This window comes from Oncorhynchus gorbuscha, linkage group LG07 (assembly GCF_021184085.1).
Source record: "Oncorhynchus gorbuscha isolate QuinsamMale2020 ecotype Even-year linkage group LG07, OgorEven_v1.0, whole genome shotgun sequence".
NCBI classification, from domain to species: domain Eukaryota; kingdom Metazoa; phylum Chordata; class Actinopteri; order Salmoniformes; family Salmonidae; genus Oncorhynchus; species Oncorhynchus gorbuscha.
Genome location: NC_060179.1, coordinates 17,736,673 through 17,758,485, shown reverse-complemented (window position 1 = coordinate 17,758,485; position 21,813 = coordinate 17,736,673). Strand labels below are relative to the sequence as shown.

The 21,813-nt window shown below is 44.0% G+C and overlaps 1 protein-coding gene across 7 annotated transcripts in view; it reads left to right on the top strand.

The window, feature by feature from the left end:
* The first annotated feature begins 299 nt into the window (after nucleotides 1-299).
* The window catches only part of LOC124039574 (brefeldin A-inhibited guanine nucleotide-exchange protein 1-like), an 83,409-nt gene continuing 61,895 nt past the window's right edge, over nucleotides 300-21,813 (top strand). For all 7 annotated transcript variants that reach the window (XM_046355687.1, XM_046355685.1, XM_046355684.1 and 4 more), the window contains exon 1: nucleotides 300-634. In XM_046355687.1, the coding sequence (XP_046211643.1) occupies nucleotides 511-634 (124 nt within the window). In that variant the 5' untranslated portion in view covers nucleotides 300-510. The remainder of the gene's footprint in view (nucleotides 635-21,813) is intronic.

Sequence of the window (21,813 nt, the reverse complement as noted above, 5' to 3'; positions counted from 1 at the left end):
CAGTGCCGTAGTATCTAACAATTCACAACAATACACACACATCTAAAAGTAAAATAAAGGAATTAAGAAATATATAAATATTACGACGAGCAATGTCGGACTGGCATTGACTATGTAAACATTATTAAAGTGACCAGTTTTATGCATCATCTCATTATTTTACACGTGCATTAGTTTGAAAAGGCATGAGGGGGATTTGCTTTGCTCCCACAATATTTAAAACAATTATGTAATATAATCATGATCAGGTAGATTATTTCCATAGTACACGCACACACACCCTGCTGCCTCACTGCGGCCGTTTTTAACGTGCGTGACGTCGCTTCCTTCCAACATGGCGCAGCTAGGCAGGTTGCTAATGGCAATCTGAGGGATTTACCCCACCTTCTGTCTTTATTTATGTCTGTATGTTAGGGCCACTGCCGCTGTCCTCTCGAATAGAACACATCGGTCTGGAACGGCTGCTGCCCTTGGGACAGGTACTACTCCTCGCCCCAATTCCGGCGCGCCATGTATGAAGGCAAAAAGACGAAAAACATGTTTTTAACCAGAGCTTTGGAGAAGATCCTGGCCGACAAAGAGGTTAAAAAGGCTCACCATTCGCAATTGCGAAAAGCCTGCGAGGTGGCACTCGGTAAGTTTTATTTCTGACATGATCACAGTCTTAGTTTGTAATTGATTTACCAACGTCATGCATCTCTGGTTAATACTGCCTACTATGTTTTTGGGCTGCTACGTTGTCGCCAGCCCCAAGGTTCGCGAAAGTATGCGACTCCTTGGGCTACATTGTCGCAACAAAGTCGTTCTAGAATCTATTGGCAACAATGCAGCTACAGTTGATATGTATTTTCGCTCAATATTTTAGGTTTTATTCAGGTAAAGGACGGTAGATAGTTGTTGAATATACAACTATCGAGGTGGCATTATAGGCTCTCGGATAATCATCGCTTAGTTACTCTGTGTGGATACGGAAATGGTGCAAATGACAGGGGTGTGTGCCTCCTTTGACAGTTGCAAACTGCTACACTAGTTTATTACGCACGCAACTGACAATACCGTGCTGTATAAATAATTAGCTAATAACTGAAAGCAAACTGTCACTTATTATTTCCAATTATAAAGCATTATGGAATTGCTGCTGCATTTGTCTGCAGGCTACATCAAGTCGTATACAATTATTCCTGCAAGAAGAAGCGATTTTAAATTGTTAGACTGATATGTGCAAATCATTTTGCCACATTACTTTAACTTTTTTTTCTGATGGAATCGTCTGTGGGTTATACGAAGCAGTCTGTCTACTCTGCTCTAGAAATCCAGACTGTCCTGCGTGCCCGGAGAGGGGAGTCATGGCTGAATGGGATACAGTTTATGTCAAATTGACGTTTAAAGTTGAAATGTTTTGCATTTGACCAAATCCTGACCCTTTTCCTAACCGTAACCCAATTATCCTAACCTGCTACGTAAATTGTCCTAACCTGCTACGAAGTCAATTATTGTCAATTCTGACATAAACTGTATCCCTTCTAGTCGAAACCGTAGAGGGAGTGGCGTTGAAAGAAAAACAAGTAGCCGAGCTTGGCAGTGAATGTTGGCTACTGTGATGTCTTTGGAGACCCGGATCGGCATTTATGTCTTTGGTTGTCCCCAAAAATACATGCGCATCGGGAAAGTGGCAGATGTATCATTCGCACCATTTGCATTTAGCTGCATTTAGCTGAAACGCGTCTTCACAATATAGCCTATTTCCAGTGGTCCTACGCCTTGTTGAATTTAGAAAGAGGAAGGGCCCATCTGAACTTCACATGAATAATTTTAATCTGTCATGAAAAAGATCAGGACAGGTTTTGTTTTTCCCTGCATAGTCATTTCGGGTCCATTTATGTGTTTTTCGTCAAGTTGGCAAACGGCTTGGAACAAGTTACTCTGTTCTGCTACTCCAGTAATCTGACACTGCTGGTGAAACAATGACCCTACAGCCCACCTTTGTTGTTGAGCAGCCAGTGAGTCTAGCTTACCTTCATTTTACTGTACCTGTCTCTCCACTGTTTTGGGGGATAACAAATGCACATTACTACATTACATTGACATTTTAGTCATTCAGCAGATGCTCTTATTAAGGGCTTGTAAAGTAAGCATTTCACTGTAAGGTCTACTACACCTGTTGTATTCAGCATTTCACTGTAAGGTCTACTACACCTGTTTTATTCAGCATTTCACTGTAAGGTCTACTACACCTGTTGTATTCAGCATTTCACTGTAAGGTCTACTACACCTGTTTTATTCAGCATTTCACTGTAAGGTCTACTACACCTGTTGTATTCAGCATTTCACTGTAAGGTCTACTACACCTGTTGTATTCAGCATTTCACTGTAAGGTCTACTACACCTGTTGTATTCAGCATTTCACTGTAAGGTCTACTACACCTGTTTTATTCAGCATTTCACTGTAAGGTCTACTACACCTGTTGTATTCAGCATTTCACTGTAAGGTCTACTACACCTGTTGTATTCAGCATTTCACTGTAAGGTCTACTACACCTGTTTTATTCAGCATTTCACTGTAAGGTCTACTACACCAGTTGTATTCAGCATTTCACTGTAAGGTCTACTACACCTGTTTTATTCAGCATTTCACTGTAAGGTCTACTACACCTGTTTTATTCAGTATTTCACTGTAAGGTCTACTACACCTGTTTTATTCAGCATTTCACTGTAAGGTCTACTACACCTGTTGTATTCAGCATTTCACTGTAAGGTCTACTACACCTGTTGTATTCGGCACGTGTGGCACATAACATTTGATTAGATTATTGATTTGACTTACAGTTAGTGCATTCATCTTAAGGTGGCTAGGTGGGACAACCACTTATCACAGTCATAGTAAGTAGATGGGGGTGTGCTGTGGGATTATTTAAAATAGTCTTTGAAGAGGTAAGGTGTCAGAAGATGGCCAGGCACTCTGCTGTCCTAGCTGCCGCGGCAAGCTGGTTCCTCCACTGGGGTGCCAGGACAGAGAAGAGCTTTGACTGGGATGAGTGGAAGCTGCCCTCCCTTAAGAGTGGGGGGGCAAAGAGACCGGAGGTGTACTCGGGTTAGGGTGTAGGGTTTGAACAGAGCCTGAAGGTAGGGAGGGGCAGTTCATCTTGCTGTTCTGTAGGTAAGCACTATGGTCTTGTAGTGGATGCGAGCTCCAACTGGAAGCCAGTGGAGTCTGTGGAAGAGCAGGGTGCCATCTGAGAACATGGGAAGGTTGAAAACCAGGTGGGCTGCAGCATTCTGGATAGGTTGCAGGGGTTTGATGGCACAAGAGGGAAACCCAGCCAACAGAGAGTTGCAGTAGTCCAGACAAGAGATGACAAGTGTCTGGATTAGGACCTGCACCGCTTCCTGTGTGAGGTAGGGTTGTACTCTACAGATGTTGTAAAGCATGAACCTGCAGGAGCGAGTCACTGCTTTGATGTTTGCAGAGATTGAGAGGGTCTTGCCGTGAGCAAGGTTCTTTGCACTCCGGAAGGGGGACACCGTGGAGTTGTCAACCGTGTGGAGAGGCCTTGGAGCGGACTGGCCTTCCCCGGGAGGAAGACAAGCTCCGTCTTGTTGAGGTGGAGCTTCAAGTGGTGGGCCAACATCAAAACTGAGATATCTGCCAGGCACGCGGAGATGTGTGTCGCCACCTGGGTGGTGGGAAGGAGATAAGTAGTTGAGTGTCATCCGCATAGCAATGATAGGAGAGACCATGTCAGGATATGACGTAGCCGAGTGACTTGAGAGGAGAGGAGAGGGTCTAGAACCGAGCCCTGGGGAACACCAGTAGTGAGAGCATGTGGTGCAGATACAGATCCTCTCCATGTCACCTGGTAGGAGGGGCCTGAGACACCCAGCCCTGAGAGGGTGGAGAGGAGGATCTGATGGTTCACAGTGTCGAAGGCAGATCTAGGAGGATGAGAACAGGGGAGAGAGAGTCAGCTTTGGCAGTACTGAGAGCCTCCGTCACACACAGGAGAGCTGTCTCGGTTGAGTGACCCGTCTTGAAGCCTGACTGGTTAGGGTCAAGAAGATCAATCTGAGAGAGGTAAGGTAGCGAGAGTGTTGGTCAGAGGCAGCACAATCAGTGGACTCAATAGGCTGAGTGAATGAGGAGTGGATGTCATCAACCTTCTTTTCAAAGGATACAGAGGAAGAGAAAGTAGAGAGGAGTGGAAGAATAATAGGTCCTACGGAAGTTTAGAGTAGTTTTCCTTCATTTTCGCTCAGCTGCCCGGAGACCTTTTCTGTTGGCTTGCAATGAGTCACTTAGTGACTGCGTAGGAGGGGTGGGCCGAGCCAATACGCAATGCTATTATGTTATTACACTGTTAGTAACACAATTGAGTGGCTACATGTTAGCATGTTCAGTAAAACGTACTCTTTTGATGTAGAAATATTTGATTACACATTTCTGTAGTTTTTCCCCATTGTGTTACATAGGCTACTGTGTTTATGTTAGCATTAGGCTATGTACTTCCTGGGTTTGTGTTGTGAGATTATCCTAGATCGGCAGAGAGTCTGTAGTAGGAATGAAGCTCCCTCTGCATTCAGAAACTGAATAGCCCAGATTAGTAAGAGCATCACAGTGTGGGTGTTTTAAGAGCAGTGAGTTTAACATAATGCTTCCTCATACCTATTATCAGTATGAAAAAACACCCATACTATGTCGTGGCAGAAACTACAGGATGCCATCCTTATTAGGCACGATTCTATAGGTGATTTTCTTTTTTCTTGTACCTGAATTAGTATTTTTCATGATAACCAGCTGTGATTTTATTCAAAAGCTTGAATCTTGTACGTATTGGAGGTGTGGATGGAGAGTGTGAATGCCACTCATTCAAAGACACTGAGAAACTCATTAACCACTGCCTGTCGAAACAACTGGGTCACCCAGTATACTCAGAGACTTACGCAATCTTCCCTCTTACCTTGAGGCACAGAGACATCTCTGAGAGAATGCCACTACTCACTGACAGTCCCTCTGATTGGGATACATTTAGTCCTCACCGTCCTCCTCTTTGGGACACCTTGTAATCCTTCCAAGACTACCCCTAGTCACCTATCCACTACCCCTAGTCACCTATCCACTACCCCTAGTCACCTACCCACTACCCCTAGTCACCTATCCACTACCCCATGTCACCTACCCACTACCCCATGTCACCTACCCACTACCCCATGTCACCTACCCACTACCCCATGTCACCTACCCACTACCCCATGTCACCTACCCACTACCCCATGTCACCTACCCACTACCCCTAGTCACCTACCCACTACCCCTAGTCACCTACCCACTACCCCATGTCACCTATCCACTACCCTTAGTCACCTACCCACTACCCCTAGTCACCTACCCACTACCCCATGTCACCTATCCACTACCCTTAGTCACCTACCCACTACTCCTAGTCACCTATCCACTACCCCATGTCACCTACCCACTACCCCATGTCACCTACCCACTACCCCTAGTCACCTACCCACTACCCCATGTCACCTACCCACTACCCCATGTCACCTACCCACTACCCCATGTCACCTACACACTACCCCATGTCACCTACACACTACCCCATGTCACCTACCCCTAGTCACCTACCCACTACCCCTAGTCACCTACCCACTACGTCTAGTCACCTACCCACTACGTCTAGTCACCTACCCACTACGTCTAGTCACCTACCCACTACGTCTAGTCACCTACTCACTACGTCTAGTCACCTACCCACTACGTCTAGTCACCTACCCACTACGTCTAGTCACCTACCCACTACGTCTAGTCCCCTACCCACTACGTCTAGTCCCCTACCCACTACCCCTAGTCCCCTACCCACTACCCCTAGTCACCTACCCACTACCCCTTGTCACCTACCCACTACCCCTAGTCCCCAACCTCCAAGCCCCTACCCACTACCCACTACTCCTAGTCCCCTACCCCAAGTCCCCTACCCACTACCCCATGTCACCTACCCACTACCCTTAGTCCACTACCCCTAGTCCCCTACCCACTACCCCTAGTCCCCTACCCACTACCCCTAGTCCCTTACCCACCACCCCTAGTCCCTTACCCACTACCCCTAGTCCCCTACCCACTACCCCTAGGTCCCTACCCCTAGTCCCCTACCCCTAGTCCCCTACCCACTACTCCTAGTCCCCTACCCCCAAGCCACTACCCCTAAAAGGATCCCAAAAGGGTTCTACCTGGAACCAAAAAGGGTTCTTCAAAGGGTTCTACTATGAGAGACAGCCAAAGAACGATTTCAGGTTCTAGATGGCACCTTTTTTTCTAAGAGTGGAGACAAGTCATCAATCTAATAATACTGTAGTTATTTTTGTCACTTTGACCAGGGATGTTGTATCATCTCTAGTAGAGGTCGCCCGATTATGATTTTTCAACGCCGATACTGATACAGAATATTGGAGGGCCAAAAAAGCCAATACCGATTAATCGGCCGATTTATAAAAAATATATATATATATATATATAGTTTTTTTTATTTTTATAAAAACATTTAAAAATAAAAATAAAAACTTATTTGTAATAATGACAATTACCACAATACTGAATAAACACTTATTTTAACTTAATATAATACATCAATAAAATCAATTTACACTCAAGTAAATAATGAAACATGTTCAATTTGTTTTAAATAATGCAAAAACAAAGTGTAAGAGAAGAAAGTAAAAGTGCAATATGTGCCATGTAAGAAAGCTAACGTTTCCGTTCCTTTCTCAGAACATGAGAACATATGAAAGCTGGTGGTTCCTTTTAACATGAGCCTTCAATATTCCCAGGTAAGAAGTTTTAAGTTGTAGTAATTATAGGACTATTTCCCTCTATACCATTTGTATTTCATTAACCTTTGACTATTGGATGTTCTTATATGCACTTTAGTATTGCCAGTGTAACAGTATAGCTTCCGTCCCTCTCCTCGCTCCTCCCTGGGCTCGAACCAGGAACACAACGACAACAGCCACCCTCGAAGCAGCGTTACCCATGCAGAGCAAGGGGAACACCTACTAGAAGGCTCAGAGCGAGTGACATTTGAAACGCTATTAGCGCACGCTAACTAGCTAGCCATTTCACTTCGGTTACACCAGCCTCATCTCTGGAGTTGAGAGGCTTGAAGTCATAAACGGAGCAATGCTTGACACACAACAAAGAGCTGCTGGCAAAACGCACGAAAGTACAGTTTGAATTAATGTTTACGCGCCTGCTTCTGCCTACCACCGCTCAGTCAGATACTTAGATACTTGTATGCTTGTATGCTCAGTCAGATTATATGCAATGCAGAACACGCTAGATAATATCAAGTAATATCATCAACCATGTGTAGTTAACTAGTGATTTATGATTGATTGTTTTTATAAGATAAGTTTAATGCTAGCTAGCAACTTACCTTGGCTTACTGCATTCGCGTAACAGGCAGTCTCCTTGTGGAGTGCAACGAGAGAGAGGCAGGTCGTTATTGCGTAGGACTAGTTAACTGTAAGGTTGCAAGATTGGATCCCCCGAGCTGACAAGGTGAAAATCTGTCGTTCTGCCCCTGAACGACGCAGTTAACCCACTGTTCCGAGGCCGTCATTGAATTTTTTTGAATTTTTTTTAATCGGCGCCCAAAAATACCGATTTCCGATTGTTATGAGAACTTGAAATCGTCCCTAATTAATCGGCCATTCCGATTAATCAGTCGACCTCTAATCTCTAGTGTTGTTCAAGGATGTTGCATGTGTTGTTGATATTCAGCCCTCTTCTTGTAGGTTTGTGATCTTCCTTGTAACACTATCCAATAAATCACATTTTGTTCTATTGAAAAACTAAGTTGTCAGATCGAGTATGTTCTCACTTTCACTGTGGACTTGACTTTTGCTCTTGTTCAGGAAAACATCCTGTAGCAGCTTGGGTTCTCACATTGTCACAAAGAGGCAGAACAGTGACGGAAGCAGGAATACATTCATCTTGGACCACAGAGTAGGGGGCAGGCGCCTGGCGCTGCCCACCCATTCCGAGAATGAGGTTATGATTCATTTCATTCATGATGATTAAATCGTTTACTAACGCTGGACTGACTTCCAAGTGGGCTCCCGAGTGACGCAGCGGTCTAAGGCACTGCATCTCAGTGCTAGAGGCGTCACTACAGACCCTGGTTCGATTCCAGACTGTTTCACAAACAGCCATGATTGGAAGTCCCTTAGGGCGGCGCAAAATTGTCCCAGCGTTGTCCAGGTTTGGCCGGGGGAGGCCGTCATTGTAAATAAGAATTTGTTCTTAACTGACTTCCCTAGTTAAATAAAGGTAAAATACATGTTTTTTAAAGGTAACCAATGTGTGTCACAAGTTATCAGGATAGAGGGAGGGAGTGGCCAGCTGCAACGAGGTCAGGGCTTTTCCAACGGTCAGAGTCCAGTAGGGTCGAAACATATTTCTCTTATTCCACAGTCCTCTGCTCTCCCAGCAGCCTGTGAATACATTCAGTACACACACACACACACACACACACACACACACACACACACACACACACACACACACACACACACACACACACACACACACACACACACACACACACACACACACACACACACACACACACACACACACACACACACACGGGCCTGCTGTGGTAATGTAGCAGTCGGTCCACAGTATATATTATACCACGGGGTCTAGATCTAATGGAATTGGTCATATCTAGGATAAGTCACCGCCAGTCACCTGATGTGTCAGGCACTACAATCAAAACGTTTGTTGTTTGCTGGTTTAATTATTGTAACCTGGTCAGCTTGGGGGACAGTACTGTTTGGTACTACGTTGTTTGCTAGTTTAATTATTGTAGCCTGGTCAGCTTGGGGGACAGTACTGGTTGGTACTACGTTGTTTGCTAGTTTAATTATTGTAACCTGGTCAGCTTGGGGGACAGTACTGTTTGGTACTACGTTGTTTGCTAGTTTAATTATTGTAACCTGGTCAGCTTGGGGGACAGTACTGGTTGGTACTACGTTGTTTGCTAGTTTAATTATTGTAGCCTGGTCAGCTTGGGGGACAGTACTGTTTGGTACTACGTTGTTTGCTAGTTTAATTATTGTAGCCTGGTCAGCTTGGGGGACAGTACTGTTTGGTACTACGTTGTTTGCTAGTTTAATTATTGTAACCTGGTCAGCTTGGGGGACAGTACTGTTTGGTACTACGTTGTTTGCTAGTTTAATTATTGTAGCCTGGTCAGCTTGGGGGACAGTACTGGTTGGTACTACGTTGTTTGCTAGTTTAATTATTGTAGCCTGGTCAGCTTGGGGGACAGTACTGGTTGGTACTACGTTGTTTGCTAGTTTAATTATTGTAGCCTGGTCAGCTTGGGGGACAGTACTGGTTGGTACTACGTTGTTTGCCCTTTGAGAGTATGCCATTTATGCACTAGAGACAGCTCCCATTGTTTCCCTCATGTACACTGGCTGGATATTCTGTACTGTACAGGTAAAAGCCTAGAATGCTGTTTTAATGTTACTGAATCAAGACTGTATCTACTGTAACTAGCACAGTAACTACAAATGCCGTTTTAAATTAAGCAATGTGGACTGACCCATAGTAGACCTCATTCATTTCAGTTGATGCCGAAAAGAGGCGTGAAATTAAATTCTAATATGCTGTAATATGCTGTTTATTAACCTTCCCCAAAAGCAAGGTTGACACGAACAAAGTCATGGAGCAACTACTATGGCAAACTGTTTTCCTCCTGATTGTGGATGGAGATAACTATGTTTCTTCCTCTTAGAGAAAAACATTTGCTGGGCAAGTATGAGCAGAATATATTGTGTACTTTTCAGGAACAATGCGTGCTCTGATAACCCTGAGGAAGGCACAGTGATGCCGAAGCATTGGTAAATACCCATTAAATTGCTGGGAGTTTATACATGGAGTGTGCGACTTTCTTTATTGTGATAGTTTATAGGTTCTAATAACAGAACAGAACAGAACTCCTTATTAAGGGGCCCTTTGAGACATGTTTTTAAACCGCTGTTCCTGTTCTGTTCTTGTCCCACTTACTGTAGTCATTAGTTTTGCCAAACCCAACCACACATGGTGGGTACAGCTGTATGTGGTCCTCAGTCAGTCAATGGAATCTCACGGATGATATCGGAATCCATAGTGGGATTCTAAAGCTTTTTATTTTGAAGATAACATTATGCTTAGACTGTGGCAAACTCATTCCTTATATCAATTTCCTCTTTCCAGGTGGCTCTGACGCATTCTAACAAAATCATCATTCGTCCAATGACTTGGTATTTTCGAAATAGCAAAATAACAGTGCGTTTCCTTTCCTTTTACTCGAAAAGGTTGTTCTAAACAATTGTGGGGTATTGCGATGCATAATTCATGCACTGAGTCTAAGAGCTTACAACGATCTGCGTGTATCGAATGTGGTGAAGCAGGCTTTCAGGACAGAGCTGTTTTAACGGTACCATCTGCCAATGTGGGGATACGTCTTCATCAAAGTGGGATGTTTTTGCCAGACTGTAAGATTCAAGTTTAAACCAAATATAGAGTGGGCTGATTGTCTCAGGTTGCGTTCAGGAAGTAACTGGACATGACTCATAATGACATAAGGCACTTTACCAAGGCGACAAGTCTTAGATAGCAAAGAACACCACTGAAAAGACGTCTAACCTATTGTACATTGACAGGAAGTATAGGTCTATGGGCCTACGTTTAAACACTGTGTAGTATAGAAGTCGTACAGTGTTGACATAAATATGGGCACTGCGACGGCCACGTTGTCATTAGGGGTACCATCCACTGGGAGCAGCACACTTCTGCTCATTAGGCTCACTGAACACATGCTCTCCCAATAATGGGTCCAATTTGTTAAGCTTTTTAATGTGACTCCCTATTGACCAGTAAACACTGCAGTCTCACTCTCGCTCAAAACAAAGGGGTATAGAGTTGCTCCATAGTGCACAAATTATACATAGGCCTACAACTGGTTATACCAACTATACCAGATCCTCATTGGGGTACTTTCTGTTAGCTTCATTATGTCATGAAGGAGTAATTAAGTGGATAAAAGCTATGGGGTTTAGAGTAACAAGAATTTAGCCTAAGTGATCAAATTGTTCCTATTAGCTTTCAGCAATCTATTATTGTGAATTCTACTTAGTTAGCACCATCAAATACGGCATGGTGGTTCATAGGCTAAGGCTATGTATTCAATTAGTAACTAGGATATTTTTCATCATATTCCCAACATTAAGGAACAGATTCAATAACCAAGTGGTTTACGCCTAGCCAGACATATTTAGAAAACCTAGCTGTGTGAAGCTGAGACACCAGAGAGCCGATGCTAGAGCTGCCAGAGCATCACTGTGGATGAAAGAGAGCAAATGAGTGAGGAGACAGCAGCCTTCAGCCATCTCTTATGTTCCCATTACGTTGAGACTTCTGGAAATATTCACAGCAATAGATTTGCTCTCCTCAGGCTGTTTCTCAGGAAATGGACAGATCGGTGTGTCTGTGTGTGCCGTTATTTTTTTTGCTGCAATTTAAAATAAGGATAGAGTAAATTGTTCAAAACTTGGAACACACGGACATAAGTGTGTGTGTGTGTGTGTGTGTGTGTGTGTGTGTGTGTGTGTGTGTGTGTGTGTGTGTGTGTGTGTGTGTGTGTGTGTGTGTGTGTGTGTGTGTGTGTGTGTGTGTGTGTGTGTGTGTGTGTGTGTGTGTGTGTGTGTGTGTGTTGAGTAATGGAGTCTGGCCAAGCCTGGCTTGCTGCAAGGTGTTATTGTTTAGTGTGAATGTGGTTTAGTTTAATTTGGTTTGCTCACTGGCTCTCTCTCCATCAGTGAGGAGCATAAGCTGGGTCCTGGGCTAGAGGAGAGGAGAGAAGGGGATGGGGGGGGGACTGAGGAGAAGAGCAGGGGAGGAGAGAGGAGAAAAGAGGGGAGAGGAGAGGAGACTGAGGAGAGGAGCTCTCTTTTTCTTTTTCTAACTGTTGATATAGGCAGATAATAGATGAATATTCCTTGAATTGTGCCACAGACAGACAGACTAGTAGTTTGAGAGCAGACCCCATGGTGCCCTCCTGTCTCGGCTCCACCAGGCTGTGTGCAAACAGGCAGCTTAGCTCAGCTCAGCTCTAAACCAGCAGGTTCACTGCTACACACATCGTCAGCAGGGAGAAATTCACTCTCATACAGCCCAAACCGGACCTGAAAATTACATGAACTAACACTTTTCTCTAGAAAGAACTAAGTTAAGAGCAAAATAAGCTAATACTGTACTGTACCTCAATGTGGCGGTTTTCTCTATCGCACAAGCCAATATATTTTGTTACACTGATACCCCAAACATCCATAATACCTGAGTGATCCATGCTAACGGCTCATTCAATCTAAGGACAGGAGATTCATACATTTTATTTGACCAGCTAACAAACAGCTGAGAGGAACGGAGGTAATATTCTCCTCCTCTTCCTCCTCATCTTCCTCCACCTTATAGGGTGTAGGAAGAGTTACGACACTCATATTTAGCAGATCCTGCCATCTGTGTGCATCTGAGGCGGGCTAATACAAAGCTAGCGAGTTACCATACATCACCCTGACTGAAGAGATGGACAGAGAGGAGCATCAGGGAGGGAGGGACTGATTGATGGAGACAGGGAGAGAGGGAGATAGAGAAAACAAGGATTGAGAAAGAGAGAGAGGGATGCCATGCCAGCCTGGGCCCCATGGTCAGCAGGTTGAAGGAGTGCAGGGTTGATGAGGGAGGGCACTTTGGCAGAATGAGTCTTCATGGGAGAGTGTGCTGTGGTGCTGTGTACAGGGAGGAGGGAGGGAGGGCCCCACACACACCATTGCCTAGCTATTCATCTCCACAGTCCATGCCTCAGAATGGGGGGAGGGTAGGATATTACCGTGGCTGGTGTTATTGAATGGTTGATTTCTTAATAGCATTGCATCTGCATGATGTCAGGGCTATGCTGCAAGAGCTACTCTTGCTCTCAGTCAACATGTTTGTTGTTTTTGAGCATCAAAATGTTTCTAGCTGATCTACTACTCTGTGTGTTTGTGTATGTACAGTGAGGAGAACAAGTATTTGATACACTGCCGATTTTGCAGGTTTTCCTACTTACAAAGCATGTAGAGGTCTGTAATTTTTATCATAGGTACATTTCAACTGTGAGAGACGGAATCTAAAACAAAAATCCAGAAAATCACATTGTATGATTTTTAAGTAATTAATTTGCATTTTATTGCAAGACATAAGTATTTGATCACATACCAACCAATAAGAATTCCGGCATTGAATTTGGGGGGAATATTGCAGAATCACCAATCTGTATTTACATTGCATAAATATTTCACATGGATTCTTGTAAAAGAAAGACCCCAATAACTGTGTAATTAATAATCATGCCCTGGTGGAGCAGAAATCAAGCTTCAGTCAGTGTAGTGATTCCCAGCATGATTAGACAGAGGCTTCAGGTCTGGGTGAGTAGGCAGGCTGGAGTCTGTGGTCCAATGGGCCCACACACACACCAGGTCGTCCAGACAACCTCTGACAGCCAGTGTTTCCTTCTTCCTCTCCACTCCTCTCCTCTCCAAATGTAATTACTGCAGTGCAACCTTTCCTTCAACCCAGCATAGTGGATTTTCCCCTGGCTCGCTATGGCAGCAACAGCTGCCCCCTGTTTACCAATGCTCTGGAGAGAGATTGAATTGGAGGTTGCCACCTACACACATACCCTGGATCAGATTAATCAACCCTGGTCCTAATGTTAATCTTCATGGTGTGAGAGCAACTGAGAGAGACTGGTCTGCATGTTGATAACCTCACCACTGCCTTTCTGATTTCCTTAAGAAAGTAGGCCACATAGAAAGAGATGCACACAGGCATTCCAGGATCATTGAAGGGACTGTCATCTTGAAAATCGGTGGCATTTGAAATGTAATATCTTCCCTTGATAACAAAGCGTGTGGCTGACTGTGTCTCAGCAGCCCAAGGTTGTTGTGCTACATTGTGGCTGAGATGTCGTGTCTAAAAAGAAAGGAACATTTCAAATCTCACACACTTCCCCGAGACACACACACACACACACACACACACACACACACACACACACACACACACACACACACACACACACACACACACACACACACACACACACACACACACACACACACACACACACACAGGGGTGCCGTGTCTAAGGCGTTTCAATCGGTATTGGATCCATGCTAGATTCAGATGGGTGGAATGCCTTTGATGTGGAAATGCCACTGAGTGCAGGAGACGGGATGCTCACCCACACAGCTCAGGTGACCGAACCTGAGAATGAGATTGACCCACACAGCGTGTGTGTGTGACACGTAGAGCATGAGAAAACAGTCTGCAGTCTTTCTGTGTCCTCATCTGTCTATGGTGTCTGACCATTGAACAATTTCCTTCCTTCCCCCTTTCCTCCTGCCGTCTTCCCCCTCTCCTCCTGCCGTCTTCCCCCTCTCCTCCTGCCGTCTTCCCCTTCTCCTCCTGCCGTTTTCCCCTTTTCCTCCTGCCGTCTTCTCCTTCTCCTCCTGCAATATTCCCCTTCTCCTCCTGCCGTCTTCCCCTTCTCCTCCTGCAATATTCCCCTTCTCCTCCTGCCGTCTTCCCCCTCTCTTCCCTCTGATCTTACACAAGGTCTTTCTGCAGAGCAGCTCCTCACAGAGAAGGTAAAACATGTCGAACTGAAAACTCCCCTCACCTTTCAGTCCCACTCCCCTAGTGACTTCTTATCATGTACGCTCACCGTGAGGAAGCTATGAGCACGGCGGTGGCTGCTGAATGAGGCTAGGTTGTTATTGTTATTGTACTCCTAGTCGCTCACCATGAGGAAGCCATAGCACAGCAGTGGCTGCTGAATGAGGTTGTTATTGTACTCTTAGTCTTTCCTCTGTTTCTAACGCGACGCTCTGCAGTGTGTGTGCATCTCTCTGCCAGAGCAGGGGGTGCTTATTGAATTAGTAGTATTGATCAAACAGCTTGAGTCAGCAGGAGTCTTTGTCCAGGTGAAGTAGTCAGCCTTCCAGCCGTGGCATCACTGTTTACCATCCTGTACGCATCATCAAACTGTGCCGCTCATCTGTACAAAAAGTGTGCGTGTTGGTGACGCACCGATATGACATTTTTGTCCGAGACCGATATCCGATATTTTCCTTGCCAAAGAAAAAAATCAATAGCGATACAGATTTTAGCGACCTTTTAAGCATTCTAGTACAGTGAAATAGTTAGATCGCTGCATCCATGTGTGTGTGTTAAGGCACTGCTTCTCAGTGCAAGAGGTGTCACTACAGTCCCTGGTTCGAATCCAGGTTGTATCACATCCAGCTGTGATTGCGAGTCGCATATGGCGGCGCACATTTGGCCCAGCGTCGTCCGGGTTAGGCCGGGTTAGGCCGTCATTGTAAATAAGAATTGCCTAGTTAAATAAAGGTTACACACACCACACTGACCAAAAAGTGATTTTGTTGGCATTTACTTATGTCCCCATTACCAGTAAAACATAATCAAAACCTATTTCTTTCACTTACTTGCTATGCTGTTTCGTTGTTCATTTGTTCAGTTGTTTCATTCTCAACCAGGATTTCTATGGAATGGCGTTTGGGTCTTTGCGTGTATCTTTTTTGACATGTCAAATAACACTATTTGATGTGTCAAATTAGCTTGTTGACCAATCAGGACCTGAATATGACTGGACGTTACATAATATTTGAACGTATTCATACATTTTTTACCTAGTCATTACACACGGAGTACACCATCACTCGTATTTCATGTCACAACGATTCATTGATACGTATGCTATGATGCTGGTAAAGTTGTCCCGCCAGCTAGCTCATGGATCCTATGATTCTTCCCCAAAAACATAGCAAAACGGCATGTGTTTCAGTAGCTATAGTTAGCTAGCTCATGGATCCTATTAATGTTCTTCCCCAAAAACATAGCAAAATGACATGTGTTTCAGTAGCTATAGTTAGCTAGCTCATGGATCCTATTAATGTTCTTCCCCAAAAACATAGCAAAACGATATATGTTTCAGTAGCTATAGTTAGCTAGCTCATGGATCCTATTAATGTTCTTCCCCAAAAAACATAGTTTCAAAATGATCATTCTTCCCCAAAAACATAGCAAAATGACATGTGTTTCAGTAGCTATAGTTAGCTAGCTCATGGATCCTATTAATGTTCTTCCCCAAAAACATAGCAAAATGACATCTGTTTCAGTAGCTATAGCTCACTATATAGCTAGGTGTCATCATCTTAAATAACCCTAATAAGAGTTCTTATTTGATTAATGGTAGTCGGACCCATCTATGTTAAGCTAGCCATAATAAGGATTAGCCACAATAGTGAACTTTGCGGTTAGCCTTGAAAATGAAATATGTCATTGACAGTGATGCAAATGAATACAAAATAGTAGAATTATGCCCTAATTGAATAGCTCATGCTAAACGAGGTTGGAATGTTGTTATATAAAATCAACAAAAGAAAACAATTTATATAGGTACCTATGATGAAAATTACAGGCCTCTCTCATCTTTTTAAGTGGGAGAACTTGCACAATTGGTGGCTGACTAAATACTTTTTTGCCCCACTATAGATTGTTAGCTTTGACATGGGTTTTGCACATTGGCGTTAAACAAGACATCGGGCCGATACCGGTGTTGGCATTTTTAGCTAATATCTTCCGATTCCAATATGTTCACTGATTTATATTGTGCATCCCTAGTGTGTGTGTGCTTGCTCCCAGATAAACCTCCCAATCCTAAGGGCATTTAATACCCATTGACGAAAGGAGGATTGATGAGGACTTTGTCTTTGTTTTTGCCTGAGTTTCTTGTGAATCAGCAGTCTTTGGTAATCATTAGAAGGGAGCAGCTTTCAGTTTGGAGCAGGTTTTGTTTCTTAGTCTGTCTCAGTGGCCACTGGCCAGCCCCCTATTGTCGGGCAGTTGTTGTATCAAACATCCAATCCAGTATTATCAAGAAGCCATCCCATAGTTCTGAGTCTCAGTGAAGTGACGAGCCTGTCATCTGAGGAAGGCTTGTTGTGATTCTCTGGGCATACATCTCTCACTCTCTCCTCTCTCTTCTTAATTCCATTTCAATTCAAGGGCTTTATTGGCATGGGAAACATGTTTACATTGCCAAAGCAAGTGAAATAGATAATAAACCAATGTGAAATAAACAGTACAAAATTTACAGTAAACATTTCACTCACAGTAGTTCCAAAAGAATAAAGACATTTCAAATGTCATATTATGTCTATATACAGTGTTGTAACTATGTGCAAGTAGTTAAAAGTACAAAATGGAAAATAAATAAACATAAATATGGGTTGTATTAACAAAGGTGTTTGTTCTTCATTAATTGCCCTTTTCTTATGGCAACAGGTCACAAATATTGCCGATGTGATTGAACACTGTGGAATTTCACCCAGTAGATATGGGAGTTTATCAAAATTGGGTTTGTTTTTGAATTATTTGTGTAATCTGAGGGAAATATGTGTCTCTAATATGCTCATACATTTGGCAGGAGGTTAGGAAGTGCAGCTCAGTTTCCACCTCATTTTGTGGGCAGTGTGCACATGGCCTGTCTTCTCTTGAGATCCAGGTCTACCTACGGCGGCCTTTCTCAATAGCAAGGCTATGCTCACTGAGTCTGTACATTAGTCAAAGCTTTCCTTAAGTTTGAGTCAGTCACAGTGGTCAGATATTCTGCTACTATATACTCTCTGTTTAGGGCCAAATAGCATTCTAGCATTTGCTCTATTTTTTTGTGTTAATTCTTTCCAATGTGTCAAGTAATTATCTTTTTGTTTTCTGATGATTTGGTTAGGTCTGATTGTGTTGCTGTCCTGGGGCTCTGTGGAATCTGTCTGTTTGTGAACAGAGCCCCAGGACCAGCGAGCTTAGGGGACTTTTCTCTATGTTCATCTCTCTGTAGGTGTTGGCTTTGTTATGTAAGGTTTAATGGCTCTTTTCTGGATTTTGATAATTAGCGGGTATCGGCATAATTCTTTCTCTGAATGCGATATTTGGTGTTTTACATTGTACACAGAGGATATTTTTGCAGAATTCTGCATGCAGTGTCTCAATTTGGTGTTTGTCCCATTTCGTGAATTCTTGGTTGGTGAGCGGACCCCAGATCTCACAACCATAAAGGGCAGTGGGTTCTATAACTGATTTCACTGTATTTGTCTCGCTCGCTGTCTGTGTGTCTGTCTCTGTTGTACGCACAGTCAAATCAAATCAAATCAAATCAAATCAAATTTTATTTGTCACATACACATGGTTAGCAGATGTTAATGCGAGTGTAGCGAAATGCTTGTGCTTCTAGTTCCGACAATGCAGTGATAACCAACAAGTAATCTAACTAACAATTCCAAAACTACTGTCTTATACACAGTGTAAGGGGATAAGGAACATGTACATAAGGATATATGAATGAGTGATGGTACAGAGCAGCATACAGTAGATGGTATCGAGTACAGTATATACATATGAGATGAGTGTGTAGACAAAGTAAACAAAGTGGCATAGTTAAAGTGGCTAGTGATACATGTGTTACATAAGGATGCAGTCGATGATGTAGAGTACAGTATATACATATGCATATGAGATGAATAATGTAGGGTAAGTAACATTATATAAGGTAGCATTGTTTAAAGTGGCTAGTGATATATTTACATCATTTCCCATCAATTCCCATTATTAAAATGGCTGGAGTTGGGTCAGTGTCAATGACAGTGTGTTGGCAGCAGCCACTCAGTGTTAGTGGTGGCTGTTTAACAGTCTGATGGCCTTGAGATAGAAGCTGTTTTTCAGTCTCTCGGTCCCAGCTTTGATGCACCTGTACTGACCTCGCCTTCTGGATGATAGCGGGGTGAACAGGCAGTGGTTCGGGTGGTTGATGTCCTTGATGATCTTTATGGCTTTCCTGTAACAACGGGTGGTGTAGGTGTCCTGGAGGGCAGGTAGTTTGCCCCCGGTGATGCGTTGCGCAGTCCTCACTACCCTCTGGAGAGCCTTACGGTTGAGGGCGGAGCAGTTGCCGTACCAGGCGGTGATACAGCCCGCCAGGATGCTCTCGATTGTGCATCTGTAGAAGTTTGTGAGTGCTTTTGGTGACAAGCCGAATTTCTTCAGCCTCCTGAGGTTGAATAGGCGCTGCTGCGCCTTCTTCACGACGCTGTCAGTGTGAGTGGACCAATTCAGTTTGTCTGTGATGTGTATGCCGAGGAACTTAAAACTAGCTACCCTCTCCACTACTGTTCCATCGATGTGGATAGGGGGGTGTTCCCTCTGCTGTTTCCTGAAGTCCACAATCATCTCCTTAGTTTTGTTGACGTTGAGTGTGAGGTTATTTTCCTGACACCACACTCCGAGGGCCCTCACCTCCTCCCTGTAGGCCGTCTCGTCGTTGTTGGTAATCAAGCCTACCACTGTTGTGTCGTCCACAAACTTGATGATTGAGTTGGAGGCGTGCGTGGCCACGCAGTCGTGGGTGAACAGGGAGTACAGGAGAGGGCTCAGAACGCACCCTTGTGGGGCCCCCGTGTTGAGGATCAGCGGGGAGGAGATGTTGTTGCCTACCCTCACCACCTGGGGCGGCCCGTCAGGAAGTCCAGTACCCAGTTGCACAGGGCGGGGTCGAGACCCAGGGTCTCGAGCTTGATGACGAGCTTGGAGGGTACTATGGTGTTGAATGCCGAGCTGTAGTCGATGAACAGCATTCTCACATAGGTATTCCTCTTGTCCAGGTGGGTTAGGGCAGTGTGCAGTGTGGTTGAGATTGCATCGTCTGTGGACCTATTTGGGCGGTAAGCAAATTGGAGTGGGTCTAGGGTGTCAGGTAGGGTGGAGGTGATATGGTCCTTGACTAGTCTCTCAAAGCACTTCATGATGACGGAAGTGAGTGCTACGGGGCGGTAGTCGTTTAGCTCAGTTACCTTAGCTTTCTTGGGAACAGGAACAATGGTGGCCCTCTTGAAGCATGTGGGAACAGCAGACTGGTATAGGGATTGATTGAATATGTCCTGTCATGTTAGTCTCACAGCTGTCTGACAGCGTTTCTGTGTTCTTGATGTGTGCTGACTGTACTCCAATTGCTGTGGGTTGCAACATAGTGGTCTGTACTGAGGTGCTTCTGTCATGGGCTCAGATCCAGCGTTTCTTCCAACAGAAGGTACAGTATGAACATAGCGTCTGCAACAGTTTGTTTATGAAGTGGTTGTACTTTCAGGTCAGGGGAAGTAGGGTTACTTTACTGAGCAGAGCAACCTCTCTGTCACCTTCTCATCCATGTTTCAGTGTTTGTGTTGTTGTGGTCTATCAGAGAGAGAAATGGAGGGTTTGCTGGTTGGCCCACTCGTAATTCAATGTAAACAAATCCACTATCTTTAGCACAATGAGGATCTGGCCGGTAGCACAGTAGCTGTTAGCTGGGCTCTGGCCAGGGCATTACCATTACCTTAAGAATATTGTGTCAGTGGAGACTGATGGGTTGGTTGTTGTTTATGAATTTCAGGAAGTGTTCTGTTTCTCCATTGGTGTTGTGTAGGTGAGTAGTATCCGTTTTCAGATGGGAAGTACATGACTTGTGTGTGAATGCGTTTCTGTTAGCCTTGTATTTGTGTGTCTGTGTCTGTATCTGTGTCTGATTTTGTCATTGTGGGTGTATGTTCCTGTGTTTTTGGTATGAATAAATCTCCTATAGCCCTCTCTCATCCAATTGCCTTCCTTCTAGTGCAGCTAGGCAGTGAGACTGGAGTCCAGGGGGGTCAGGGAGTTATCAACCCCCTTCACACTGGCATTCTGTATATGAGGATGGCTGTTCTAGGACACGGGGGACAACGCGGCTACACAGCCAAACCGCACACATACTTAGATAGCATGAAAGAGTAGAGATGACTGCAGGGCTGGGGCCTGGGCTGACATTTTAAAGTTTACTAAAGGGATTGGTTTACACTAGTGCAAAGTTTATAACGTTTATATTTTTATTCCCATCTGGAAATAACAGGATTTAAAAAATGTAAATGTGACCTAGTCTCTTTTGAATTTGTATAGCAGACCCTCATGCCAAATTGAGTCAAACCACTTTTTTGAAATAAACAAAGCATGAGAAGACTTTGTTTGTTTGTCAATTAGGGTGTGCAGGGTGAGTACGTGGTCTGTCATATGCGGTAATTTGGTAAAAAGCCAATTTGACATTTGCTCAGTACATTGTTTTCACTGAGCAAATTTACGAGTCTGCTGTTAATGATAATGCAGAGGATTGTCCCAAGGACTCATAACGTATGGTAGTTATTGGGGTGATCAGTCCTTGGTTCTAAATATTGGGGAAGATGCCAGAGCTGAGGATGATGTTAAAGAGTTTAAGTATAGCCAATTGGAATTTGTGGTCTGTATATTTTATCATTTCATTTAGGATACCATCAGCACCATAGGCCTTTTCTTCAATTTAATTGGAGAATCCAGTGGGTTCTGGTAGTCTTTAATAGTTGATTGTTAGATTTGTATTTGATCATGTATATGTTTTTGCTGTTTGTTCTTTGTTATAGAACCAAAAAAGATTAGAGAAGTGGTTTATCCATAATTCTCCGTTTTGGATAGATAACTCTTTGTGTTGTTGTTTGTTTAGTGGGTTCCAATTTTCCCAGAAGTGGTTAGTCTATGGATTCTTCAATTACATTAAGCACTCACTCAGATGGGCATCAGCATTGTCATGTGTGATTGAGAGGCTA